General features: G+C 47.2%; 1 protein-coding gene across 3 annotated transcripts in view; it reads right to left on the minus strand.

Annotated features, from left to right (window-relative positions):
- Positions 1-27,550, minus strand: part of AOPEP (aminopeptidase O (putative)) — a 562,421-nt gene that overhangs the window by 491,921 nt on the left and 42,950 nt on the right. For all 3 annotated transcript variants that reach the window (XM_088470083.1, XM_088470081.1, XM_088470080.1), the window contains exons 2-3: positions 18,634-19,493; positions 16,928-17,094 (exon numbers count right to left, since the gene is read on the minus strand). In XM_088470083.1, coding sequence (XP_088326209.1) covers positions 16,928-17,094; positions 18,634-19,409 — 943 coding nt within the window. In that variant the 5' untranslated portion in view covers positions 19,410-19,493. The remainder of the gene's footprint in view (positions 1-16,927; positions 17,095-18,633; positions 19,494-27,550) is intronic.

The raw sequence follows: 27,550 nt of genomic DNA on the forward strand, positions 1-27,550 counted from the left end.
GGCAGACCGGCAGGCTGTGACTGATAAGCACACGTGTGTACTCACTGTAGATGGCAAACGAGACTCTGGTAGCTTGGTGACACTTATAAAAGCTGAGCTGTTGAACCCCTTGCGGCATGAGGGGAAAACTGTTGGTGTGACCTGCATACATGGGGATACTCGATATTATGTTACTGCCGAGGTGAACATCGAGACACCATGTGGTTCTGCTATAGTTTCTCTAGGTTTGGTACATGGTCTGATGTACGATGCAATATTGGGGAGAGACTTTGCTCACTTCTGGAAGTTATGGGAAAGCCGTTTTGTTCCAGAGGTGAACAACCCCGATCCATTTGAGAAGGTTGTCGATGTAGTGGAGGAGGGAGTTTCTTCTGAGTCAGAGTTATTCCCTTTTTCTATTATGATTGGCGAACTAGAGAATGCGGAGCGTGACGGTGGCCCGCCAACTGATGTGCCTCCCATTGAGGTGGGAAGTGTTGTTGGGCCAGGTGATCGTCTGCCTGATTTAGAGGTCAGAAGAGAGGTCTTTGCCGTGGAGCAGTTGAATGACCCTACTTTGGTAAAAGCCAGGGAGAATGTAAAAGTAGTTGATGGTAAACCCATAGACCCTGATAGTTCTTTGTCCTATCCCCACATGGCAATGTGGCAGGATTTGTTATATCAGGTGACTAAGAAGGGGGAAGATGTTGTGGAACAACTAATAGTTCCCAAAGCCTACAGAAGAACAGTGTTGGATCTGGCCCATGGTCATATAACGGCAGGCCATCTAGGGGTAGAGAAAACCACTGAGCGAATAATGCAGAGGTTTTTCTGGCCCCGGCTTCATAAAGAGGTATCTGACTTTTGCGCATCCTGCCCTGAGTGTCAGTATCATGCTCCCAGGCCACATTTTAAGGGTCCACTAGTTCCATTGCCTATCATAGAGGTGCCGTTTGAAAGAATAGCGATGGATTTGGTTGGACCCTTAATGAAGTCAGCCAGGGGACACCAGTATATTCTGGTCATAATGGATTACGCTACCAGGTACCCGGAAGCGATCCCGTTGCGCAATACGTCAACCAAGACCATTGCCAGAGAGCTAGTTCATGTCTTTAGCAGGCTGGGTATACCTAAGGAGATACTAACTGACCAGGGTACACCGTTTATGTCCAAAGTCATGAAAGAGTTATGCCGCCTGTTCAAAATCGAACAGTTAAGAACTTCGGTTTATCACCCCCAAACCGATGGGCTGGTCGAGAGGTTTAACAAGACGTTAAAACACATGCTTAGGAAAGTGGTCGACAAGGATGGTAGGGATTGGGACTACTTATTGCCGTATTTATTGTTGGCCATAAGAGAAGTTCCCCAGTCCTCCACCGGGTTTTCACCCTTCGACTTGTTGTATGGGAGACACCCAAGGGGGTTACTAGACATTGCCAAAGAGACATGGGAGGGGCAGTCTAGTCCTTACAAAACGGTGATTGAGTATGTTTCTCAAATGCAGGAGAGAATTGCTGCAGTAGTGCCGATAGTGAGAGAGCACCTGGAACAGGCTCAACAGGCACAGCAGAGGGTATACAAGCGCAATGCTCGGTTACGCAGCTTTGCTCCTGGGGACAGAGTGTTAGTATTGGTTCCCACTGTGGAAAATAAACTTTTGGCTAAATGGCAAGGGCCCTTTGAAATCTTAGAAAGAGTGGGGCAGGTCAATTACAAAGTTTACCAGCCGGGGAAAAGAAAGCCGGAACAGATATACCATATAAATCTGTTAAAGCCCTGGAAAGATAGAACGGTACTGTCGGCCATCCAAGACCCTCCAGTAAGTCCAGGGCCCTTAGTTCCCGAAGTGACAGTGGCAAAAACCCTGTCGGCAATTCAACAACAAGAGGTCAAGGAGTTTCTGATTAGAAATAGGGTGCTGTTCTCTGACGTACCTGGGAAAACCTTGGTCATTAAACATGACATCATCACTGACCCAGGGGTTAAAGTTAATCTAAAGCCCTATAGGTTACCAGAAGCACAAAGAGAATCGGTGTCGAAAGAAATTAAAAATATGCTAGAGTTAGGGGTTATTGAAGAATCACATAGTGAATGGTCAAGTCCCATTGTGTTGATTCCAAACTCCGACGGGAGTGTGCGTTTCTACAATGACTTCCGAAAGTTGAACAGTGTTTCAAAATTCGATGCCTACCCGATGCCAAGAGTGGATGAACTGATTGAGAGACTAGGGACAGCAAGGTATTTAACCACTCTTGACCTAACCAAAGGGTATTGGCAAGTACCGTTAACCAAGAGCGTCAAACAAAAGACAGCTTTTTCATCGCCAGAGGGCTTGTTTCAGTACAAGATGTTGCCCTTCAGGCTACATGGGGCACCTGCTACCTTCCAAAGAATGATGGACAGGATTCTAAGGCCCCAAAGACGGTATGCGGCTGCTTATCTGGATGACGTGGTCGTTCATAGTCCTGATTGGCAGTCTCACTTACCCAGGGTACAAGCAGTGTTGAACTCCATCTATAAGGCAGGTTTGACAGCCAACCCAAAAAAGTGTTGTCTAGGCATGGAGGAAGTAAAATATCTGGGATACACCATTGGCAGAGGCCTGATAAAGCCTCAGCTCAATAAAGTTGATGCCATACAAAACTGGCCACGGCCTCTGAATAAGAAGCAGGTGAGAGCCTTCTTGGGAATTACGGGGTACTACAGGAGGTTTATACCCAACTTTGCCACCATGGCAGTCCCACTGACTGACCTGAGCAAAGGCAAACAAAAAGTCATGGTAGAATGGAGTCCTGAGGCAGAGAAAGCTTTTCAGGAGTTGAAAGTAGCGTTGTGTTCCCAACCAGACCTGATGACTCCTAATTTTGAAAGGGAATTCATAGTACAAACCGATGCATCAGAAGTAGGTATAGGAGCGGTCCTGTCCAGAACAAGGAGGGTGAGGAACACCCTATTTTCTATCTTAGCAGAAAGCTGAATGTACATGAGAAAAACTATGCCACAGTGGAGAAGGAGGCGTTGGCCATAAAGTGGGCGTTAGAGGTTCTCAGGTACTACTTGGTCGGAAGAAAGTTCAAATTGATCACTGACCATGCCCCTCTAAAGTGGATGTCTGAAAATAAGGACAGTAATGCGAGAATTACAAGATGGTTCTTGGCGTTACAAACTTTTAAATTTTCAGTGGAACACAGGCCAGGAAGCCAGCTGGCCAATGCTGATGCGTTGTCACGCGTTCATTGTTTGGGGGCTTCAGTTGTTCCGCCCCACAGGTCGAAACAAAGGGGGGGGATATGTGATAGGATCGCTGGTAAAGTGGTCTGTGGCAGGTACATTTGTCCCAGATTCCTGTCTTTTGTGTTTTAAACCCCCAGGAGAAAGTCTGCAGTGTAGCAGGCTTGAGTTTCGGCTTTTTTGAAAAGCCGGTTTGGGACCTGGGGGTTGTGGGTGAGAGGAGAGGGAGGGCTCCACCCACGGCCACTCCAGGTTTTGGTTCTCGCAGCCTGGTAACAGGCTTGTTAGTTTTTCACCTGAGAGTGGCCAATATAAGCCTAGTGTATTTAGGGCTGATTGTCTCACCTGGGAGAGCAGACAGGGAGTTTGCTCAGAGACAGTTGGATACCTAACTGTGAGTGTTGTGCTGTGCTTTTGTTGCTGGCGAGGGCATTAGGCCCTGCCAGGTTCTGGTAGTGAGGGAACTACCTGTGAAGTTAGTGCCCCGACAGGGCTAGGATTTATATTTATGTTTTCTTTATGTTTCTGACATTGTACAATAAAGACTGGCGCCGACCAGCTTGTACTTGCATCCAGACTGGTGTGCTGCTTCCCTGCTGCTGTGTGTGTGTGTGTAAAGAAGGAGTCCTCTACCCAGGAGAGGGACCCACTAACCTAACTGTGTCACAATATATATATATATATATATATATATATATATATATATACATATACACACATACACACATACATACACACACACACACACATACGCGCACACATACTTCCAGTAGGTTGTGATCTCCTTTCATGTTTCAAAACTAGCCATGATCTACCACACCTTCCCACCACCTTTTAATCAAGCATGTTCATCTGAGCATTAGTAAGAAATTTAAATAAGTGTTTAGTTATTCCTGAAAGACCTAATAAGAAATAATACATTTTAAATTAATGTGGGCCCAGAATGTGTGTTGGTGGGCATGTAGTGCTGCTTATTGCGCTGGCTGGCATGCCTCTGCAATCTCCCAATGTCTGCATACTACTTGCCATGATACCAGTGTATTCAAACATACACATGTATTGTGCCAAGAGGTTTGTATATGGTCCCTTGTAATACACTGTAGTGCTGACATGTCCTACCTGAGAGCATTCAATGATTAATGTATTGGACATCCCTGGTGTGTGTGCGTGGTTATATGTGAACTGATGCCAAAGCAAAAAAAAAAGTATTCCTTAGTGGTTATTACAGAATATATATGCAAACTTTGATTTCAGTTTTGGTTTTCTTGTCTTTTCAATTAAAGAGTTATGGTAGACTTTCCATTGATAGCTCTTTTTCTTCGAGGTCCATAGGGTCCACAGGGATATCATAGGGGTAATGTGGTTGGAGTGATCCAGGCACCAAACAGTTAAAGCTTTCAGCTCCCAGGATTGCCTCTGGTCCTCCTCCACATATACCCCGCCCCGGCCACAGGCATTCAGTTTCGTAAACAAGCCCAAGGGTCAGATGGCAGGGGAGAAGGAGGAAAACTAGGGAGTGGTTATTTTCCCACACCCCTCCTTAAAGATACCACTGATGTGCGTGTCAAACAACTCGCTGATTGTAAGTAGGGTATGCCCCTATTCTTATATTCATATTCTGTGGGAAAGAAGTAATTGAAGATTTGTGTGCGTGAAAAGATACCCTGATGTGCCTGAGTATACCCACTGCGTTTGTGAGTGGGGTACGCCATTTATACAGTCACCATCAAGAATTAGTGGTATGCGGTCAGGACTAACGATAGTCCCGGCATGAGACTAACGACAGGCATTGAAATTCCGATGCCTATCATCCACCCGCCGAAATCCCGACGTCCGGCATATCGAACGAAGGTAAACCGTGGGTCGGGAGCGGACAGTGGCTGGGGGGGGGGGGGAGGCTTAGGGGCTCGGAAGGGTTTGGCTAGGGGAAGGGGTAATTAAGTTTAGGCACCCCAGGGGGGAGGTTAGGGCCAGGCACCTCCCCGGGAGGGTTAGGTTTAGGGTGCGGGGAGGGGGGTTAAATTTAGGCACCCCGGGGGGAGGTTAAGGTTAGGCACAAGAGGCGGAGATTAGGGTTAGGCACCCCTAAGGGTGTCTTCAAGCGTCGGTATAACATCCGCCGGGCTCACGTCCGGCGGTATGTCATTCCGATTCCGAATTAGTGTCTAGTGTACCAGTTAAACTTGATTTATTATTTCTAAGCGTATATAATTTGTTTTGTATTGTTTATTGTCCCTTTTCTGCATGATATCTTTATGAGGGTCACGTACAGTGGTTGAAAATGTGTGACGCGGACTAAACATCATGAGAATTTAAGTATTCAATTATTTTTTTTTGTCAAATTTGTATTTACACCAGCGCCAGGTCACTTTTAGAACAATTTTTTATTGCAATACTAACATGTGCAGAGGGACAGTGCTGGTATAATCAATTCAACACAGACCAGACAAAATACACGTGCACACAGTGCTGCTGGTATCATTAATATGGAGGGACAAGAGATAATATGAGATATGGTAAGAACTTACCTTTGTTATCTCTATTTCTACGAAGTCCATAGGGTTCCACAGGATACCTTGGGGGCACCATAGAGTTAAGCTTTCAGCCTCCCAGGATGCACTAGGGTCCCCCTCCTATACCCCGCCCCCGAGCCAAGGCATCTCAGTTTTGTACCAAGCCATAGGCCGGAGGAGGAGAAGGAAGAGAGAGAAAGAAGATCTGAATACACAGAAGAATCACATTCTCACCAGAGGGAGACGGAAAAACCGGTGACCAGAGCAAAGCCCATCTGCAGCACAGGTGCGACAGGGCGGGAGTCCTGTGGAACCCTATGGACTTCGTAGAAATAGAGATAACAAAGGTAAGTTCTTACCATATCTCATATTTTCTACTTCAGGGTCCATAGGGTATCCACAGGATACCTTGGGAATGTCCCAAAGCAGTATCCTTTAAAGGTGGGGACGCTCCTGTGCTGAAAGCAGAATCCGCCGCCCGAAGGAAGCATCCTGAGAGGCGAAGGTGTCAAACCTGTAATACCTCACGAAGGTATGGACAGAGGACCACGTAGCAGCCTTGCAGATCTGGACTGGAGAGGCACCACGTCGAGCTGCCCACGAAGGACCCACAGACCTAGTGGAATGAGCCTTCACAGAAGGAGGAACCGGCAGGCCTTCATGAAGATAAGCTTCAGAAATAGCCATACGGATCCAGGCTGCCAAAGTTTGCTTTGAAGCAGGCCAACCCTTTTTACGGAAGCCATAGAGGACAGACAAGGCGTCTGGCTTCCCAATCGAAGAAGTGCGGTCAACATAAGTCCTCAAGGCCCGCACAACATCCAAAGTGGCCTCACCCACTGAAAGGCCAGGTGAGTTAAAAGCTGGAACAACAATTTCCTCGTTAACATGAAACTGGGAAACAACTTTGGGAAGAAATTCAGGACGAGTGCATAACACTGCCCTGTTCCCATGAAAAATCAAGAAAGGGGGTCTACAAGAAAGAGCCCCTAAATCAGAAACACGTCTGGCCGAAGCTATGGCCAGAAGGAAAACAGTCTTAGCCGTTAGCCATTTAAGATCCACTGAGCCCAGTGGTTCAAACGGCGGTCCTTGGAGAGCCCTCAGTACCACCAACAAGTCCCAAGGCGCAACAGGTGGAACAAAAGGCGGCTGAATTCGCAGAACGCCCTGCATAAAGGTGCGCACATCAGGGATTGTAGCAATCCTACGGTGAAACCAGACAGGGCCGAAACCTGTACCTTCAAAGAAGCAAGGCGAAGCCCATGGTCTAGTCCAGCTTGTAGGAAGGCGAGTATCCGAGACAGACGAAACTCCCGAGGTGCATAACCTCTCGGTCGACACCACTGGAAGAACGTATGCCACACGCGATGGTATATCCTCGCGGAAGACGGTTTCCGAGCTCTTAACATGGTACGCACTACAGAGCTGGAAAACCCCCTGGACCTTAACATGGCTGGCTCAACAGCCACGCCGTCAAAGACAGCCGAGTCAGGTCCGGGTGAAGACAAGGACCCTGCGACAGAAGGTCCGGTCATAGCGGCAACCGCAGAGGACTGTCCACGGACAGACCCCGAAGGTCTGAGAACCAGTGCCGTCTGGGCCACGCGGGAGCTATCAACAGGAGCGTCCCTCCTTCCTGTTTGAATTTCCGGATTACCCGGGGAAGGAGGGAAACCGGAGAAAACAGGTAAGCGAACCGGAACGTCCACCGGACGAACAGAGCATCCACCAGAGACGCCTTTTCGTCTCTTGTGCGAGACCCGTACACCGGCAATTTGTTGTTGTGCCAGGACGCCATGAGGTCGATCTCTGGAAGACCCCACTTGTCCACCAGAAGTTGAAAAACGTCCGGGTGCAGGGACCATTCCCCTGGATGAATGTCCTGGCGACTGAGAAAGTCCGCTTCCCAATTTAGCACTCCCGGGATGAAGACAGCAGATATAGCCGGAAGATTGCGCTCCGCCTATACCAGGATCTGGGACACCTCTACGAGAGCCGCCCGACTTCGGGTTCCTCCTTGTCGGTTTATGTAGGCCACGGTGGTAGCGTTGTCCGACTGGACCTGCACTGGGCGACCCTGGAGAACCCAATGTGCCTGCTGGAGAGCATTGAAAACCGCTCGGAGTTCCAAGATGTTTATTGGAAGCTCTACTTCTGTCGGAGTCCACCTGCCCTGGAACAAGTGTGGACCCGAAACTGCTCCCCAGCCCCGAAGACTGGCGTCCGTTGTCAACAGGACCCAATTCGGTACCCAGAACGGACGTCCCTTGTTGAGATGGGTCGTCTGCAACCACCAGGCAAGGGACAGGCGAACCTCCGGGGTGAGCACTATCGTCTGGGATTTTAGAGACTGAGGCAGCCCGTTCCACTTGGACAGGATCAGGTGCTGCAGAGTTCTGGAGTGAAACTGGGCATATTCCCCCATGTCGAACACCGACACCATGGAGCCCAGTAACCTCATCGCCGAGTGTAGACACACCCGGCGGCTGTGCAGACAACTGCGCACCCTCGACTGTAAAGCAGAGATCTTTTCCCCCGTCACAAAGATCCTTTGCTGTCGCGAGTCCAATAAGGCTCCGAGGTGCAGAATCCGCCGAGACGGGATTAGAGTGGACTTCTGGCAGTTTATTAACCGGCCGTGCCATTGCAGTAGCGCAATGGTCAGGTCCAAGTGGCGCAGAAGGAGCTCCGGAGATCCTGCCACTAATAGAAGGTCGTCCAAGTATGGCAACATGCAGACCCCCTGCAACCGCAGGGAAGCCGCCATGACTGCCATCACCTTGGTGAAAACCCGTGCTGCTGTCGCCAGGCCAAAAGGTAACGCCCGGAACTGAAAGTGGTCGCTGCGGATTGCAAACCTGAGGAACCGCTGATGGCGCAAAAGAATAGGGACATGCAGGTAAGCGTCCTGTATGTCTAATGACACCATGTAGTCCCCAGGTTCCAGCGCCAGAATGATGGACCGTAGGGTCTCCATCCGAAACTTCGGCACCCGCAGAGACTTGTTGAGAGCCCTGAGGTTGAGAATCGGACGATACGACCTATTGGGTTTCTGCACCAAAAAGAGATTGGAATAGAAACCCTGGCCCCTCAGGGAGAATGGAACAGGCACTATAACTCCAGCCTGGAGCATAGTGTGCAAGACCTTCCGCAGCTCCGTGGCCTTGTTCCGGTCTGATGGTAGACCCGTGGTGAAAAATCGAGCCGGGGGTCTGTGCCGGAAAGAGAGGGCATACCCGTGGGAGACCACCTCGAGAACCCAAGCGTCTGTCGTGGTGACCGACCAACACCGGGCGAACTGCAGCAAGCGGCCTCCCACTTTGGGATCCCCCAAAGGGAGGCCCGGACCGTCAGGCCGCAGGCTTGTCATCTGGCTTAGAGGCCGGACGTCTGGTACTCCAGGTCTGCTTTCGGGGCTTGGCCGATTTCTTGGGACCAGCCTGTCGTGGAAAAGACTGTGGTTTAGGCCTGCCCTGGGCCCTATAAGACCGAAAGGACGATGGTCCTGAACCAGAAGGGACAGCGGCCAACGGGAGACATGCCGATTTGGCTGCCGCCAGTGTGGCTACAATCTTGTCCAGATCTGGACCGAAGAGAACTTCTCCGTTAAAGGGCAACGCCTCCAAACACTTTTTGGAATCAGCGTCCGCCTTCCAGGATCGCAACCACAAGGTGCGACGAGCAGCCACCGCTGCTGAAGAAATTCGAGATGCCAGGGTACTAATGTCTAAGGCCGCCTAGTTGATATAAGTGGCCGAATCACGGAGATTACCAATCAACTCCGCCTGCTCAGCCGGACAGTCGGAATCGAAGGATGCCTCCAACGAATCCGCCCAGCGCTCCGTAGCTCTGGCAACCCAGCAAATGGCCATAGCCGGCCGCGCTGCCCCCCCCACAAGGGAATAAGCGGACTTCAGGCAGATCTCTACCTTGCGGTCCGTAGCATCCTTAAGGGAGGACATGGATGGCATTGGTAATGTGGCACTACGGACAAGACGTGTCACATGAGAATCCACCTGTGGAGGGGATTCCCACTTAGCAAAATAATTATCCGCGAACGGATAAGCCACCGCCAGACGCCTCTGCGGCTGGTATCGCTTGCCAGGCTGTTTCCATGCCTCCTCTAAATGGTCCACTAACTGACCCGAAAGAGGAAAAACTGTGGCGTCACCCTTCACATCCTTAAAAAAGGCATACTTGGATTTAGCCGCTGGGGAAACTTCGTCCTCAATCACCAAGGCTGTGCGGACTGCCCGAATAAGTCCAGGAATATACACCTTGGACCTAGCGAATCTCCCCATCATCAGACGTCCCTTCGTCATCCTCATAAGGAGCCGACAGAGACGCCACCGGCAGTTTATGTGGCCGCATCACAGACTCCCCTTGCAACACATCCGACAAGTGCTGTACAGAACTCGTCAGGGAGTTAACCCACGCCGGCTCCTGAGAAACCGGGAGAGGGGAAATAGGGAGACTGCGGGGTACCACAAATTGTCTTGGGAAACCCTGCACGGGTGACGACACCACTGATTGCTGGAACAAACCCATCTGCGTAAACGGGGGCTGTGGAGCTAACTGTCCCACTAAGGTTGTAAGCGCCTGAGCGAAACAAGCCCAGGGCGGCTCCTGTACCGGTGCTGTAACCGTAATAGGCCACGCCAACGACAAACACTGCCTACAGAGGCCCTCCGCGCTACCCTCCCCCTCCGCTAAAGGTACTTTACACGTAGTACACTGTAGCCGGAGAGGACAGTCACTTTCAGGCATGATGGTAGAAAGTATGTGACCCCTCTCAACAATTGTTTTAAAAAGGCGAGAGACCACCCTGCAGCACCGCACCGCAAGGGCTTTAGCAGAAAGAACAGGGACAGATAATAAGGCTGACAGTCAGAAATGGAAAGTACAGGCAGCAGCGCTAGCACAGTCACATACAATGCAAAGAAACTCAATTCCTGCACTAACCAGCGCTGATAAATCAACTACACAGACAGAGAGTCTGGTAGGAAACAGCGCTGCATACACAGACCTGACCACAGCGGAGGAGAGGTATGCGGGGGGACCCAGACCACGATGCCTCCGTCCAGACTTCCAGCAGCGTTCACCATGCGTTCTTGAAGATGGCCGCCGAGGAGCAGAGAGGAGGCTGGCCTGGGGGAGGAGCGCTGCCACAGGGCCAGTCGGCGTGTTGCAGAGAGGGCTGTGTGCAGCGGGGGAGGAGCCGGCTGTGAGACAGGGAAGGCGCGCTCCCTCGCGTGCATTTAACCCCCGGGACGCCGCAGCGCTACCGCTCTGCTGCGGTCCGCTGTCCCAGGGGGGTAGTGGAAGCGCAGGTTATATACCTGGCTCCACGCTGCAGCCAGTCCCCATTGAGCCCCCTGCCTGGGGACTCTGGACCATGTAACAGTGGGGACCCACCGCGGGACCCCGCTGCTTACCTTGCTGTCCCCCTTGATTCCGGCCATGGTCCTGAACATCTGGGGTCACCGCTAGCTGTGACCCCAGATGCTCACCAGCATCCCCGGATCGGTACCGGCGTTCTGGTACCGGCGGGGGTGTAGGGAAGACAGCATGGACGTCAGGACTGACTGTCCATGCTGTACTTCCAGATGTGCAGCCGCAGCTGCATGAAGAAAACTTCAGGGGCTCTTCTTAGCCCCCACTCCAACAGGTGCAAACGACTCCGGCCGGGCACCAAACTAAACTGGGATGCCTTGGCTCGGGGGCGGGGTATAGGAGGGGGACCCTAGTGCATCCTGGGAGGCTGAAAGCTTAACTCTATGGTGCCCGATGACTGACGTCACACCTATACCCCAAGGTATCCTGTGGATACCCTATGGACCCTGAAGTAGAAATATTACTACTACTACTACTACTATACAGGGCTGGATTAAGGGGGGGGGGGGGCGACAGGGGTGGTCGTCCCTGGGCCCCCACACACGGAGGGTCCCCCACTAGCAGCGGTGCAGCCTGCACCCGCCGCTAGTGTCCGCGCCGCTAGTCTGGTGTAGCTGTGTGTTTGTTAGAGCAGCCGATGAAAGTCAGACAGACTCTCATTGGCTGCTGCGTCAACGAAGGGAGCCGACTGGAGCTCACTCATGAGCTCCACCTTCCGGCTCCCCCCGCAGCGTGTGATGATGGGAGAAACATCATGACGCTGATGTTTCTCCCATAGTGCAGAGCGGGCGGCGGCGGTCGCGTCAGGAGCAGGGATTCAGGTAAGTTGTGTTTTTTGTGTGTGTGTAAAGGGCACTGCATGGGGGGCACTACAGGGGGCACTGCATGGGGGTGGGGGCACTACAGGGGGCACTGCATGGGGGGGCACTACAGGGGTCACTGCATAGGGGGGGCGCTACAGGGGACACTGCATAGGGGGGGCGCTACAGGGGTCACTGTATAGGGGGGCTGCTACAGCGGTCACTGTATAGGGGGGCCGCTTCATGGGGGTACTGGGGTGGCGCTACTAGGGTCAATGCAAAGGGGGGACAACTACTGGCCCCACTGTATAGGGGGGGACTACTACTGGGGGCACTATATAAGGGGCACTGCATAGGGGGGGGACCACTACTGGGGCACTATATAAGGGGCACTACTCGGGGCATTGTATAAGCATTGCATAGGGGGACCATTACTGGGGGCACTGCATAAGGGGCACTGCTACTGGGGACATTGCATAAGGGGCCCCCACAAGTTTGTTGCCCAGGGGCCCCCACAGCCCTTAATCCAGCCCTGCTACTATAGAAAGGCTGTTGGTAGTGCCTATGGGTTGGCATAACATTTTACACTTCTCAGACATTAGAAAGGTTGTAGCAGGATCAAATCTCTGACTTTATGCATTATGTATTATGCACTGATATCATATAATGGGTCCCATGTTTTTCTATATGTTTTCACAAGTATCTAAAGTTGGCTAAAAACACTAAAAGAAAAACATCTAAAGCCCAAGTAAAACGTCAAACAATGTTGATTACTACAAATAAGAACTGCGACAAGGGTCTTCTCCAGTCTGCATATTTAGAGTATAGTACTTATTTATAATGAAATGCTCTTCCACTTCCGTCCCCAATTATGAGCAATGCTCATTTATGTAAATAAGAGAACATTTACCTTACATGTATTTTGCACTTTTGTTTCACTGTTATTTTAAAGTAAATATATTTAAGCCATGTATCAGTTTCCTGTTTAATGAAATAAGTCAGTAAACAAATTTATTAAACATCCTTAACATATTTAGATATCATTACGTCAGCAACATATTTTATTTTTAAATCATTAATTGTAGGCAATGCTATTAATTTTAGTGTGCATTTCCCAGTTATGATAATTTCCTAGGAAACCACAAACCATTTCTACTGCTCAAGAAATCCCCTTTTGTTCACGCTGTGAGGCAGGACTCCAACATTCCAACACACCAAAAAATACACCATTTTCCTGATTCCATGAGCACAGTATCGTACACAATGTGCGTCTGTAGCGAAGGAATACAGAGGTGTACAGGATGGGTGGGACCATGTGAACTGAAGTTTAAATGAGCTAATCTGTTTTAAGTAAATATGTTCCATTTTTTTCCTCACATGGAGGTGGAAAGGGCTGTGGAAAATCTAAAATTACTTTATAATTGCTGAACTACAAAATGAGTCATTCAGAAATAATGAATAGAAAATCAGTGCCCTTTAAACTAGCAGCTCTACCATTAGGCACAAATGAGTAAGCTTGGAGTCTGGTGCTGCCAACCACTTGGAATATCATTGTCACTTTGATGTGTTCTCAGATTGTAAAATGATCATTTCATATTTCTTTAGGTTAGAAATCCAAAAAATAAACAATTCATCAGAGCTTTACCATTAAAATGTAACTTGGTTCTTTCCCCCCTACTTTTAACACAACATCCAAGTTAATTATAGCAAATTAACAACTATAAGAAGTGTATTTGATAAGGCATTTAAAGGAACTCCATGAAGGATGAAAACCTAAACCAATCTACTAATGTGTTTACAGATCACAATATGCATTTGCTTTAAATACTTGCAAAACAGCTTAAAACAGCTTAAACTGGCCACACATCTAAAGATTATCTGTCCAACCAGCCAACTAGTTGATTGGTTGGAATGAAAATCTGGTAACGTATGGGAGTAACTGATGATCAGCAATTTGCTCCTAAATGCCAGAAAACAGATGAAAATGGTCGTTCAGACAAGTTTGTTAAATGTTTGATCTAAACAATTTGTTCAAACAATCGTTTTTGTCCATTTTCTGGCGTTTGGGAGCAAATTGCTGATTGTCATTTACTTTAATACCTTACCAGATTTTCATTCCAACCAATCAACTAGTTGGCTGGTTGGACAAATAATCTTTAGATGTGTGGCCAGCTTTAGAAATGGTGTGGATAGATAGGTTACTCTTTATGGACACAGAGAATGATATAATGACTAAGCAAAGGAATCCCAAACAAGGAATAACCTGATAGGCCAGGGTCAGCTGCCTAGGGCAAGAAGTCATATAGCGAAGGGTCAAAACCAAGACAGGTAAAATGGTACACATCACATGAATACAAGCAGAACACAGGCACACGAGTGCCCCATCGCTACATTGTTTTCACCTTTATTGTCAACCTTGTACAGTATGTCCATGAGCTGTTGCAAATTATGACTGTTATTTTTTAATGATTTATTAATTTTTTTATACCGACTCACAACACTGCAGAGTTTTTAGGCACCCTATAAACAAACGATGATGAAGGATATCAGAAACTATGGTGGCAGGAACACCACAAATATTGGGAAGGAGCTGCCGTTGAAACCACTACTGTAGTGGCAAACCAATGAATGTTTTACGATATCCAAGGTGAATAAATAATGTTTTGTGTTTTCGCTTTCAGCAATCTCTCCTTCGTCGAACTGACCTGCATCAACGGAAGCTGCAGATAATTGCCAGGCACCAATAACTGCTTCATTACTGCCAGTTGATGCCTTAACAAATAGCCACAAGCACTTTCCTGACCAGCAGTTACATATCTTTATTTCTCTACCTAATGCATAGTGTTTCTCGCCGAAGGGGCTGGCAGGGCAATATAGAGCAAGGGGCTGGGCAAAGCAGTGGACAAAGGAAGATGGGACGGGGCAGAGCAGGAGGCTGCATGGCAGGAGCTGGTTGGGGTGGACAGTGTTCGTGGTGACTCAGCATATGCTGCACTCCTTTCCTACTAATGATAATACTGGAGAACGGAGTACCAGGTGCTCTTGGGCACAAAGCAGCTGCCTTTCCCCTTGGCAGAAGCCCCACAAAGAAGTGCACATACAATACTGTGCAAAAGTTTTAGACAGGTGTGGAAAAATGCTGCAATTGAAGTGTTAATAGTTTATTTTATCAATTAACAAAATGCAAAATTAATGAACAGAAGAGAAATCTAAATCAAAATTTGGTGTGACCACCCTTTGCCTTCAAAACAGCATCAATTCTTCTAGGTACACTTGCACAAAATCAGGGATTTTGTAGGACTATAGTTTGGTGTATAGTTAGGTGTATGATTAACCAATCATACCAGCCAGACGATAATGATCATTATTTTCATATGTAGGTTAAAACATAGTCATTAATGAAACAGAAACAGCCGTGTAGGAGGATTAAAACTGGGTGAGGAACAGCCATACTATGCTACAAAGGTGAGGTTGTGGAAAACAGTTTCATGTCACAGGTCATACACCATGGCAAAACAGAGCAAAGAAATATGACACAAGATAGTTATACTGCATTAGCAAGGTCTCTCCCAGGCAAAGATTTCAAAGCAGACTGGGGTTTCAAGATGTGCTGTTCAAGCTCTTTTGTGGAAACACAAAGAAACGGGCAACGTTGAGGACCGTAGACGCAGTGGTCAACCAAGGAAAGTTAGTGCATCAGATGAAATACACTCCGGGCCAAATATAATAGGGTGAGAGTTTAGTAAATGTGAGCATTTAGCAGTAAAACTCTCACACTAATACATTGATCGAGTTGACGAGTTGTAATTTGAAAACAGGAAACACCTGGATGAAAGTTTAAATCTTGAGTTTTTTGAGTCTCAAAAACATGCAAATTTGCATGTTCTGTGACTTTATAACATTGGCTGAGTTTAAAAATTTGAGTTTTCTCTCACATTTTCTAAACTCTCATCCAATTACATTTGGCCCGTCATGCTTACTTCCCTTCAAAATCGGAAGATGTCCAGCAGTACCATCAGCTCAGAACTGACAGAAACCCAGTGGGACCCTATTCGGAGAAGTCCGGCCAGAAGTGGTCTTCATGAAAGAATTAGAGACAAAAGCCAGACCTTCGACGTTGGCCAAGTGACTCAACTATGCACAAACAACATAGGAACTGGGGTGCAGAAAAATGGCAGCAGGTGCTCTGGACTGATGAGTCAAAATTTGTAATATTTGGCTGTAACAGAAGGCAGTTTGTTTGCCGAAGGGCTGGAGAGCGGTACAATAATGAGTGTCTGCAGGCAACAGTAAAGCATGGTGGAGGTTCCTTGCAAGTTTGGGGCTGCATTTCAGCAAATGGAGTTGGGGATTTGGTCAGGATTAATGGTATCCCCAATGCTGAGAAATACAGGCCGGTACTTATCCATCATGCAATACCATCAGGGAGGCGTCAGATTGGCTCCAAATTTATTCTGCAGCAGGACAACGACCCAAAACATACAGCCAATGTCATTAAGAATATCTTCAGCGTAAAGAAGAACAATGAGTCCTGGAAGTGATGATATATATGCATATGTTCTCTACTGTGGGAAAAGGAAATGCTGGTGCACACTCTAAGCACTGAGAATACGGATTATCAAAGCAATTATAATAAACTCTACAATTACTTGGCTAAACATAAGAGCCCATCCACCATGTCAAGGAGATCTCCATCAGATGGGTTACTAACATTGCTAATACTAACTCGTATCAATTTATCAAGAACTAACAATAATCATGCCCCCTAATCTGTATACAACAATGCAGGACCTGTACTAATTAATATCACCTAAAGGCAGATGGGAGAGGTGTACTACCAAGCAGAAGGATTGTGAATAAGATCTCCTTTCCTCTAGGATAGATGGTTAGTGTCAGGATCGAAGAGATAGCTGAAATAAATACTCTTACATTATTGCCACTTCAATATACAGTACATATCTATCATTCTATCTTTTTGACATAATAGAAAGTAGTGATGTTGCCTACCTTGACCACAATGATTTGGAGCAGCAAGATTTTCACCACTCATTAATACAATTAAGTTCTCGGCAGCCCGGACACTTGCATGCCACGTCGACATTGCCACTGGTGGCTCTTGACATGGAAAAAGGGCCCTGTTGTTAATTGGAGATCCAAAGGTATAAACACAAGGCCTAGTTTGGATGGAAAAATAAATGCTATTAAAAGAGCAGAATCAGACATTTAAATAAATATGCATGTGTGAGGATACCGGGTGACCTGAGTATCCCGGGGTTCAGGGATCACACAGTGGAGCAGGTTATAATGAAGGCAAGATGAACTTTATTCTTTGATACACAGAAATCCAGCAAACAGTAAGCAGGGTTATATCAATACAGTCCACTCAGAGTTCAGAAGAGTCTTTTCCAGCTGCAATATATCTCCTGCCTACCTGGTCAGCAATGACAGCTGTAGCAGGATACACAGAACTACTCTATATCTGCTCCCTACCTGGTCAGTAATGACAGCTGTATCAGGCACACAGAGCTGCTATATATCTAAAGACACAGAGGGGACAACACCCCTACCTCCAGAGTCACACTGTACTCACACACTACCCCACAATTTCCCCTACTGCACTACCCTACTTCCCTCTCTCTCTCATTGGTGGGCTCTGGTGTCTTTACAGAGAGGAAGGAGGAGGGCTTTTTAACAGAGACACTCCCTTGCTGCCTGCTGCTGGCAAACTTCCTGTATAAGACTTCTGCAGACTGAGGGCTTCAATTTAAGAACACAGAACTGGGTCATGGGGTTAATTCTTTTCAACATGCAGGCAAGTCCTAGAAGCTCCTTTCCCTCGCCTCCTCACACCATGTACAAGTAGAAACTATTCCTTGTCAATACCTTTATAACTGCTGAACATTTGTAACTGTTTCATACAACTATTGCCAACGAGGGCTGTTATTAGAGGCAGGGTTGTGGCAATGAAGGATAGCCCAGCCCAGATTTTGAATTGGGGCCATTACTTACGACCATGCATTAATAATATATTTACAAAACAAAATTACATGCAGTCTTTACTCATAACAAAATATAAAGAACAATAATATGGGAAATGTCCATTGAAATCTCAAACAAATAAATCTCACGACAAAATGAAGTGCGATAGCAAAGTGTGATAGTATTGTGAAAAAAGAGCTTTACAACAGGTCTGCATAAAGTTGCTCTTATGCCTATTTAGAATGTCTACAGCCTAAAGCTAAAGGTGTCAGTCATTTCTTGTTTATTAGACCAAAACAATTTTTCTTTGTTCTAAACAAGCACAAAACTCCTCACAGGTGTACAACACTTCTTCCACCCACAGCATAAATGTTCATGTAACAAAAGAATTTCAGACAACTAATCATCTGCCAATCTAAGAGTACAAACAGACACCTGAATTGTGAGCTAGACTTCCTGCAGTACTTGTCTCTTAAATTGTTACGTCTGAATAGAGAGGGATGGCAAATCAGTGCCTTTGATCCAAGCTTAGGAACTGTAATCCTGTTACAACCCGACGTGCTATAAATCTGACCTTCTTTGCTGGGATCCAGATTTTAAGCAAGGCATAAAAGGGATGCCAAGCATATTTACAGTGTCTTAATGGCAACTGAATCCACCAGTATTAGATGTCTCCTACTTATATCTGTATAACCTGACAGTAGCTGGTAATGCCTTTTTTTCAAAATACTAACCTTCCACTTTGGTCTTTGGTCCACTTCACTGACCTCCCATTTGCTGTTGTTTTATACCATATCCTTACTGCTGAAGGGAAGGCAGCGGGAACTTTTACCCCAGATTTGATGATCTTCAAGCTCCATGTGTCAGTAAAAAACCTGAGCGCTCCACATCCTGGTGCTTGGCTACAGCGCATATAATAGGATAGTTGTTCCTTCCATCGACTCGTAGGTAAAGGCAATAGTTCAGGTGGGATTTGTTGGCTCAGAGTTAACTGCTGCTCATATTCATGATTTGGCTGTACATAACTCATGCATTTTTCAGCACCTGGCACAGCAGTGACATCTACCTCTTCGACCTTTAACACCGATAAATCACAGCAGTCCAACACTAGAACAAAATCCTCACTCCCATGATTCTCTCCGTCACAGCAGTTTTCTGAACTAGCAATACCAGAAGTCTGCTTACTGTTACTATGGTGATCACACTTATCAGAACTCTCTCTTTCACCTACAGCACACACAGTGGAGTCTTTCATTTTACTCTGTGATGAGCATATGCTTAAATTTGACACATTAGTTTCAGGTCTCAGAGCTTCACATGTTCCACCAGGCTGTGGAGGACAAGCCTTTCGTGTAACCTCTTCTTCAAAACAGTTGGGTTGGAGGAATAACACAATGTTGCCGGTTATAGTCTTACTGTCAAAACACACATCAAAGTCCAGTGCATAATGCTTCACAAGAATGTGCCTCGTGTTGGCCATCAGTGGTAAATCATCTGCCTTTTCCTCCATGATCAGTTTTATAGAACCCTGCTTGCAGGTCTAATAGAATGATCATTGACCGTAGAGTAGGGACATTGTACTATGGACTGCTTCCTGCAACAACAACAAAAAATAATGAACAAACTACTTTAAGAGAAATAACTAATTGTCTATGTATAAAGTAACAAAGATAGTATACCCTACTACTGCATTGGTATTTCATCTTTGAACATGAAATTTGAAAGCTTAACAAGAATCAAAGTTATCAAGACTCCTAAGTAACATGAATGTTAGGGATTATATTGAGATGACAAATAAATGTAATATCTATTGGGTATCTATTAGTTTCATGCTCTTCAAAGAATATGTGAGGTTAGGTAAAGAGAGAAGCTGATCTTTGTGATACATGGATTAATTTCACACATTTGTGTAGTTTATTAGGATGACAAACGGGGAGGTAGCTATTTTGTAGTTTGAACCAGGGGGATAATAACTCATCAATTCTCTATGAATCAGTGATATGACAGCAAAAGAAAAAAAAAAAAACACAACAACAAATACTGCAGACCATAAATGTTCCTCTAAGTCACTCGTATCTTAGTGGGATGTAGTCAGAATTTAGACAGGCAAAACATAGACAATTAAAATGGCAACACCAAAATATATCGGTTTAATAGTAAGAAATGGCCAAGAATATCAATAAAAAATGCATGTATGAATCTATAAATTCAGATCTGATATGAACATCCCAATGTAGCCGAAGCAAAAAGTAGTTTGCCCATAAAAAATCAATTGAGTAAATTGTCTAAAAATACTTAAATAATAATCAACCCAAGAAAGAGAGTAGAAATAAAGGTCCAGAGAAAAGAAAAAAAACAAAACATAAAAAGGTATAAGAAGAAAGTAAAGTAAATGTAAGGGACAATAAACAGTACCTATACAGAATCAGATATGTCGATACACTTATCCACAAATCACATGCGACTGCTTAGAAAAATAAACATCTTAATGTGGTATATTAATCCTTTGTACTAAAAAGTGACTTCGGAAACTATAAGATACAAAATGTAGGAAAAAAGCATGTAATCTGATTAAAAAAAGCAAAAGACAGACGTACTACAGCAGGGGTGTGGAACCTTTTTTCTACTGAGGGGCATTTTGATATACCGTATATACTCGAGTATAAGTCAACCCGAATATAAGCCGAGGTACCTACTTTTACCCAAAAAAACTGGGAAAACTTACTGACTCGAGTATAAGCCTAGTGTGGGAAATGGCAGCAGCTGGTAGTGCCCCCAGTAGTAATTCCCCCTGGTTGTGCCCCCAGTAGTAATCCCTCCTGGTAGTGCCCCCAGTGGTAATCCCCCCTTTCAGTGCCTCCAGTAGTAATCCCCCCTTTTAGTGCCCCCTGTAGTAATCCCCCACTGGTAGTGCCCCCTGTAGTAATCCTCCCCTGGTAGTTCCCCCAGTGGTAGTCCCCCCTTTTAGTGCCCCCTGTAGTAATCCCCCTTTTAGTGCCCCCTGTAGTAATCCCCCCCTGTAGTAATCCCCCCCTGGTAGTGCCCCCTGTAGTAATTCCCCCCTTGTAGTTCCCCCAGTGGTAATCCCCCCTTTTAGTGCCCCCTGTAGTAATCGCCCCCTGATAATGCCCCTTGGTAGTGCCCCCTGTAGTAATCGCCCCCTGGTAGTGCCCCCTGTAGTCCCCCCCCCTAGTAGAGAGAGACGTGAAAAGAATAAAAAAAAAATAAACACTTACCTTAAACTCCCGCTCCTGGTCCCGCCGCTGTCCGCTCCTCCGGCCGCTTTGCATGGGAGAGACGTCGTGATGACGACGTGTCTCCCATCACCCACTGCGGGAGCCGGAAGATGGCTCCCGCAGTGGGAGCAGCAGCAGCCGCTGAGAGTCTGACAGACTCTCAGCGGCTGCTGATTACACCAAACACGCAGCTGCCGGTTCCGGCGGCTGTGTGTTTGGCAGTGTGTAGCGCTGACCGAACTCCGTCCGGTCAGCGCTACACTTGACTCGAGTATAAGCCGAGGGGGTACTTTTTCAGCACATTTTTTGTGCTGAAAAACTCGGCTTATACTCAAGTATATACGGTATATATAGATCATTATTCACAGGCCCGATGCAGACCACGCCCCCTCCGCATGACGTGACATGGGGGCGGGGCCACAATCGCCGGCGATCACAGCAATGCCCAAAGCATCCTGAGGATACTCTGGGGAGCTGTAAGAGCAGCGATGTGACCGTCTGAAGCGTCTTAAGGAAGCTCCAGGCGGCACTGCTGCATAGATTCTGGCTGCAGGGTGCCATTCTAGGCTCCCTGCTAGCCAGATGAGGCTAGCAGGAAAAAGCTCAGAGGGCCAGACCAAATGATTCCGCGGGCCTTATACGGCCCCCGGCCCTGAGGATTTCCATCCCTGTACTACAGTATAGGATGTACTGTTCATTTTAGCACCCTGCGCGTAACAATTGAGGAAGGCATATTTTAATTTTGAAGGGGAACATTTTAGATATGTTGTATCACTATAGCTACTGTAGCTGTAGTCATAAGTCACAAATAAAATGTTGCTCTTCAAAATTAAAATATGCCTTCCTCACTTGTTGCAGGGTGCTAGAATGAACACTAGGATGTAGGTCTTTGCCTTTTTAGCCAGATAACATAATTTCCCCTAAATATGGTGTCTTAATTCGCTAATAGTGTACTAAGTACAGTGATTAGAAGAAGTATTTTTATCTCAAAGGAATTGGTATGAAGATTAAGCATAACGATGAGTAGCGCGAGGCGCGCACATTCACTTTATACCAATTGCTGTATGACAAAAAAACTAATCCTACTGTAAGTACAGTCTTTAGTACACTATTAGCGAATTAAGATGGAGAATTCAGAAAAAAGTACTCAAGCACGCAAACTGGTACCCATGGCTGAGCACTAGGCAAGACATATGGCACAAAAAGGATAGGTGTGAGGACACATTTGTATGTAACTGTCTGCCAGTATTCATCAAAAACAATACCTGACGGACATCAATTGTCAGTCAAACATGCACTCGCTGAGTGCTGACTGTAGATGTTACTGTAAGGTTACAATATTTCATGGCTCAATCTATCAGTCACCTCTCTCTCAGGTTTAGGTAAGCTAAACTAACAGGATTTTGGTACTTACCGTTAAATCCCTTTCTCCGATTCCACAGGGGACACTGGAGTCTCAGTACAATGGGGTATAGATGTGGGATAACCGAGAGCTGGCACTTTAATAAATTTGAATAGTAGCTAGCTCCTCCCCCTCTATACCCCTCTACAGGTCAGTCTAAATAAACTGTGCCCGAGGAGAACTAGAACTTACCTAAATAACAAACAAATATGCAAATAAATCAAGCAGACCTTGAAGAAAAAAACTGACTGTCCAAACCTGGCAGAACAATAACAAATGCAGGTGCAACAGTGCCGGGTGGGCGTTTAGTGTTCCCTGTGGAATCAGAGAAAGGGATATAACGGTAAGTACCAAAATCCTGTTTTCTCCTTCATCCACTAGGGGACACTGGAGTCTCAGTACAGTGGGGACGTCGCAGACCTCACATCCCATGCGGGAGAGAGCTGAGAACCCTGCAAAACAGCACAGCAGAAGCCGCAAACGTGTCAAAACGGTAAAACTTTGTAAAAGTATGCCGGCCCGTCCAAGTGGCTGCTCAACAAAGCTGGGTCAGGGAAACCCCGCGGGCAGCCGCCCACGAAGGACCCACCAAGCGCATAGAATGCGCTGTGATTGAAGTAGGTGGTTGATTTGATGCAGCCAGATAGGCTTTTCTGATTGCCAGATGAATCCATCTAGAAATAGTAGCCTTAGAAGTAGGCCAGCCTGGCCGTGCCATATCATATTGAACAAACAGCGTATCCGACTTCTGGGGGGATGCTGTCCTATCAACATAAATCCGAAGAGCCCGGACAACATCTAGGGATCTGGAAGCCGAAGAATCCTCTTTAAACACCGGAACTACTATCGGTTGGTTGATGTGAAACGCCGACACTACCTTAGGCAAAAAAGATAACTGCGTATGTAGGTCAGCCCTATCCTCATGAAAAATAAGGTAAGGCGGACGACAAGAAAGCGCCCCTAGCTCAGACACACGCCTAGCAGAGGCGAGCGCCAAAAGGAGAACCACTTTCCATGATAAAAATTTTAATTATACTGTTTGTAAAGGTTCAAATAGCGAAGATTGGAGAAAAAAAAAAAAAAAAAAGAGGACCAAATCCCATGGGGCCGTAGGAGGTACAAACGGAGGTTGTAATCCGACAACCCCTTGTAGAAAAGTCTGGACATCCGGTAATAATGGTAGTCGCTTTTGAAAGAAAATTGACAAAGCCGATACTTGAACTTTTAAAGATCCCAGACGAAGACCTGCTGCTAAACCAACCTGTAGAAAAAGAAGCAGCCTGGCTAAGTTGAATTCTGACAGTGGCGCACACTTGCGTTCACACCAAGTGATATATGCCTTCCATATGCGAGGATAGTGCTTAGAGGTAACTTCCTATCTAGCCCTTAACATAGTAGGAATCACCCTGGAAGGGATATCCTTCTTTCTTAAGAGAGCCTTTTCAACAGCCACGCCGTCAAACGAAGCCGCTTTAAGTCCTGATAAATAAACGGACCCTGTTGCAGTAGATCTTCTTGCAGAGAAAGAGGCCACGGGTCGTCTATCAGTAGAAGACATAGGCTGGAATACCACGCCCATCTGGACTAGTCTGGAGCCACCAACAGAACCTTTACCCCTTCTCGTTTGATTCTTTGCAGCAGACGAGGAAGGAGTGGGAGTGGCGGAAACAGGTAGACAAACAAACCCGCCAAGGAGCTGTTAGAGCATCCACTGCCACTGCCTGTGGATCCCTTGTCCTGGAGCAGTAACATGGCAGTTGATGGTTCAGTCTCGTCGCCATAAGATCTACCTGAGGGAGATCCCAAAGCTGAATCAGTTGTTGGAAGACCTGCGAATTGAGCATCCACTCTCCCGGATGAATGTCCTGTCGACTGAGGTAATCGGCCTCCCAATTTTCTACCTGATATCGCTACCGCATATTCCTCTGCCCAGAGAAGATTGTGGCTTACCTCCCTCATGGCGGACCGACTCTTGGTACCGCCCTGTTTGTTGATGTACGCCACAGCCGTGGCGTTGTCGGATTGCACTCTGATGGCCTGGCCCTTCAACAGAGGATGTGCCATAGAACACGGCCCTTAGCTCCAGAATGTTTATGGGCAGTACTGCCTCCAGCAGAGTCCAGCGGCCCTGAAAGTGTCTACCCCGAGTCACTGCCCCCCATCCTCTCAGACTTGCATCTGTGGTGAGGAGAATCCATTCCCACAATGCAAACCTCTTGCCTGCCAAGAGGTGAGAGGAATTCAGCCACCAAAGGAGAGATGTCCCAGTCGACAGTTGAACTCGCTGGTGAAGGAAGAGGTGGGACCCTGACCACTGAGAGAGAAGGTCCAGTTGGAATGGATGGGCATGGAACCTCCCATATTGGATGGCCTCGAAAGACGCAACTATCTTTCCCAGAAGGCCATACACAGGTGCACTGACACCCTGTGATGACGCAGTATCAATCGCACCATGTGTTGGATGGAGTTGACTTTTTCCTGCGGAAGAAATACCTTCTGCTCCACTGTGTCCAAAATCATCCCTAGGAAAGGCAGACGCTGTGTAGGCTGCAAATGAGATTTTTGGTAATTCAGGATCCATCCGTGTTGCAATAGCAGACTCTGTGTTACTGGATGTCCTGCAGCAATTGAGAGACTGACAGAGCCTTGAGGAATAGGTCGTCCAGGTAAGGGACGATAGTAACCCCTTGTATCCGAAGAAGGGCCATCATTACTGCCATGACCTTCGTGAATACTCTTGGTGCTGATGAAAGACCGATAGGTAAGGCCTGGAATTGAAAATGAGAGGCCCGCACTGCGAACCTGATGAGGAGGCCAATTGGGAATGTGGAGATAAGCATCCTTTATGTCTAAGGATACGAGAAACTCACCCCTCCCTAGCCTTGCAATGACGGATTGCAGGGACTCCATCTTGAACTTGAAAGTCCGCAAATAAGGATTGAGATCTTTCAAGTTCTCACCGAGCCCTCTGGCTTGGGAACCACAAACAAGCTGGAATAAAAACCTTGATCCTGCTGGTGGATAGGGACATGCACTATTACTCGAGAAGACAGTAGCTTTTGTATTGCCTCCTGTATAACAACCCGTTTGTCCGCAGATGCCGGCAAACCGGTTGTAAAAAAACGAGGAGGAGATTGGATCTGATAATCCAGCTTCAACCCCTGAATAATGATGTCCCAGACCCACGCGTCCTGGCAAGACTTGGTCCAAACTTCCTTGAAGTAGCAAAGGCGAGCTCCCACCCTGGGGTCCCCCAGGAGAGAAGGGAGTGCATCATGCTGGAGGCTTAACTGAAGCCTTATCCTGCTGGGAGGAGGATGCAGTGGCTCTACCCCTGCCTCTGGGACCACGGGAGATAGCGGGAGCGCCTCTGCCACGGCCCCTGAATCTCCCTGGAATACGAAAGGACGGTCCGGCAAAGGGCTTCCTGGGGGAGGAGCAGCAGATGGGAGATAAGTGGACTTACCACCTGTGGCTTGAGATATCCATTTATCCAGTTCCGTTCCAAACAGAGCTTCTCCTGTGAATGGAAGTGCTTCCACAGCTCTCTTGGATTCCGCATCCGCCTGCCATTGTCGCAGCCACAGGGCTCTGCGGGCTGAGACAGCCAAAGCCGAGGATCTAGAGGAAAGACTACAAATATCCTTAGAAGCCTCTCCAAGAAAAGCAGCAGACTCTGCAATCTGTTCCGCTAGAGGAACCAGATCCTCCGCCGGAGCCCCAGTCTTAAGGCCCTCAGCGAGCTGCGTAGCCCATGCCTCCACCGCCTTGTTGACCCAACAGCTGACTAATGCGGGTCGAAGAGACACCCCTGCTACACTGTACATTGACTTCAATGTAGTTTCTAACTTCCTGTCAGAAGACTCCTTTAAAGACACTGCACCTGGAACAGGGAGCACTGTCTTTTTAGACAGACGTGACACTGAAGGGTCCACTGACGGAGGTGTTTCGCATTAATGCCTACTTTCTGCAGGAAAGGGATAGTATGATAAAAGCTTCCTTGAAATCTTTTATCAGGGTGTTTCCACCCTGAGGTAAGGATCTCGTCCAATTCCTCAGACACTGGAAAGGAGGCTGCCAGTCTTTGCTTTTTATTAAAGATAGACGGCCTAACCTCTACAGGATCCCTGTCCTCAACAAGTAACACCTGGTGTATCGTTGCAATCAGTGCCTCTACTCCCTGAAATACAGGCTCCGCCTCCTCTGGCACCTGTTCCTCTATAGGGTCCTGTACCCCCCCTTCCTCTGTATCAGGCATGTTGTCCTCTTCCAGATCATTCCACATTAGAGGAGTCGGTATAAGTCTCCTGATAGGGACACTAGAGGACGATGCCGCGGGAGGAACCTGGGCTGACATAACCCTTGTGAGCCCTTCTACAGACCTGGCTAAAGACCGCACCCAACCCAGTCTGGCTCAGAAAAGGCAGACCTCTGAGATCTTTCAGCCTCTCTCTCCCTGCGAGAAGCTTCTAGCCCTGCAGACATTTGAGACATGACTGATGTAATTTGATCAGTCCATGAAATTTTAATGAATTCTCGCACAACAGGGAACTGGATGATAGTCCCTGTGTAAACTTCTCTGCACAATTCTTACAGGAGAAAGTTTTTTGTGCAGCCTTAGACCACTTAGATGACATTCTACCACTTCACTGTACACAGCACACAGAGAAAAGTGATACAAACACACACACACAGAGAGAGAGACTGTTTGAAGAAGAGATAGGGACAGAGGGAGATTGTGCTATCAACCCCGCCCAACCATCTCGGCTTCAGAGACCAGTGCTATTAACACAATATAATGCTGTAATCACTGTGTAAACACAGTCCAACCTGATCTTCAGAAGTCTATGCCCACTGTGCAGGCACAATCTGGGCAGACAGATCTTATTCTCTGCATGTGTCAGCAGCCTGTGTTTGTAAAATGGCCACCAACCTCTTTCTGGAAGTGCTGGGGTTGCTGGAAGGCAGAAGCTGAGCTGTGTGTTAGTCTCCGCCCCCTCCATTCTTGCTTAG

Source organism: Taudactylus pleione, unplaced genomic scaffold (assembly GCF_031769625.1).
Source record: "Taudactylus pleione unplaced genomic scaffold, aTauple2 ptg000095l, whole genome shotgun sequence".
Taxonomy (NCBI): domain Eukaryota; kingdom Metazoa; phylum Chordata; class Amphibia; order Anura; family Myobatrachidae; genus Taudactylus; species Taudactylus pleione.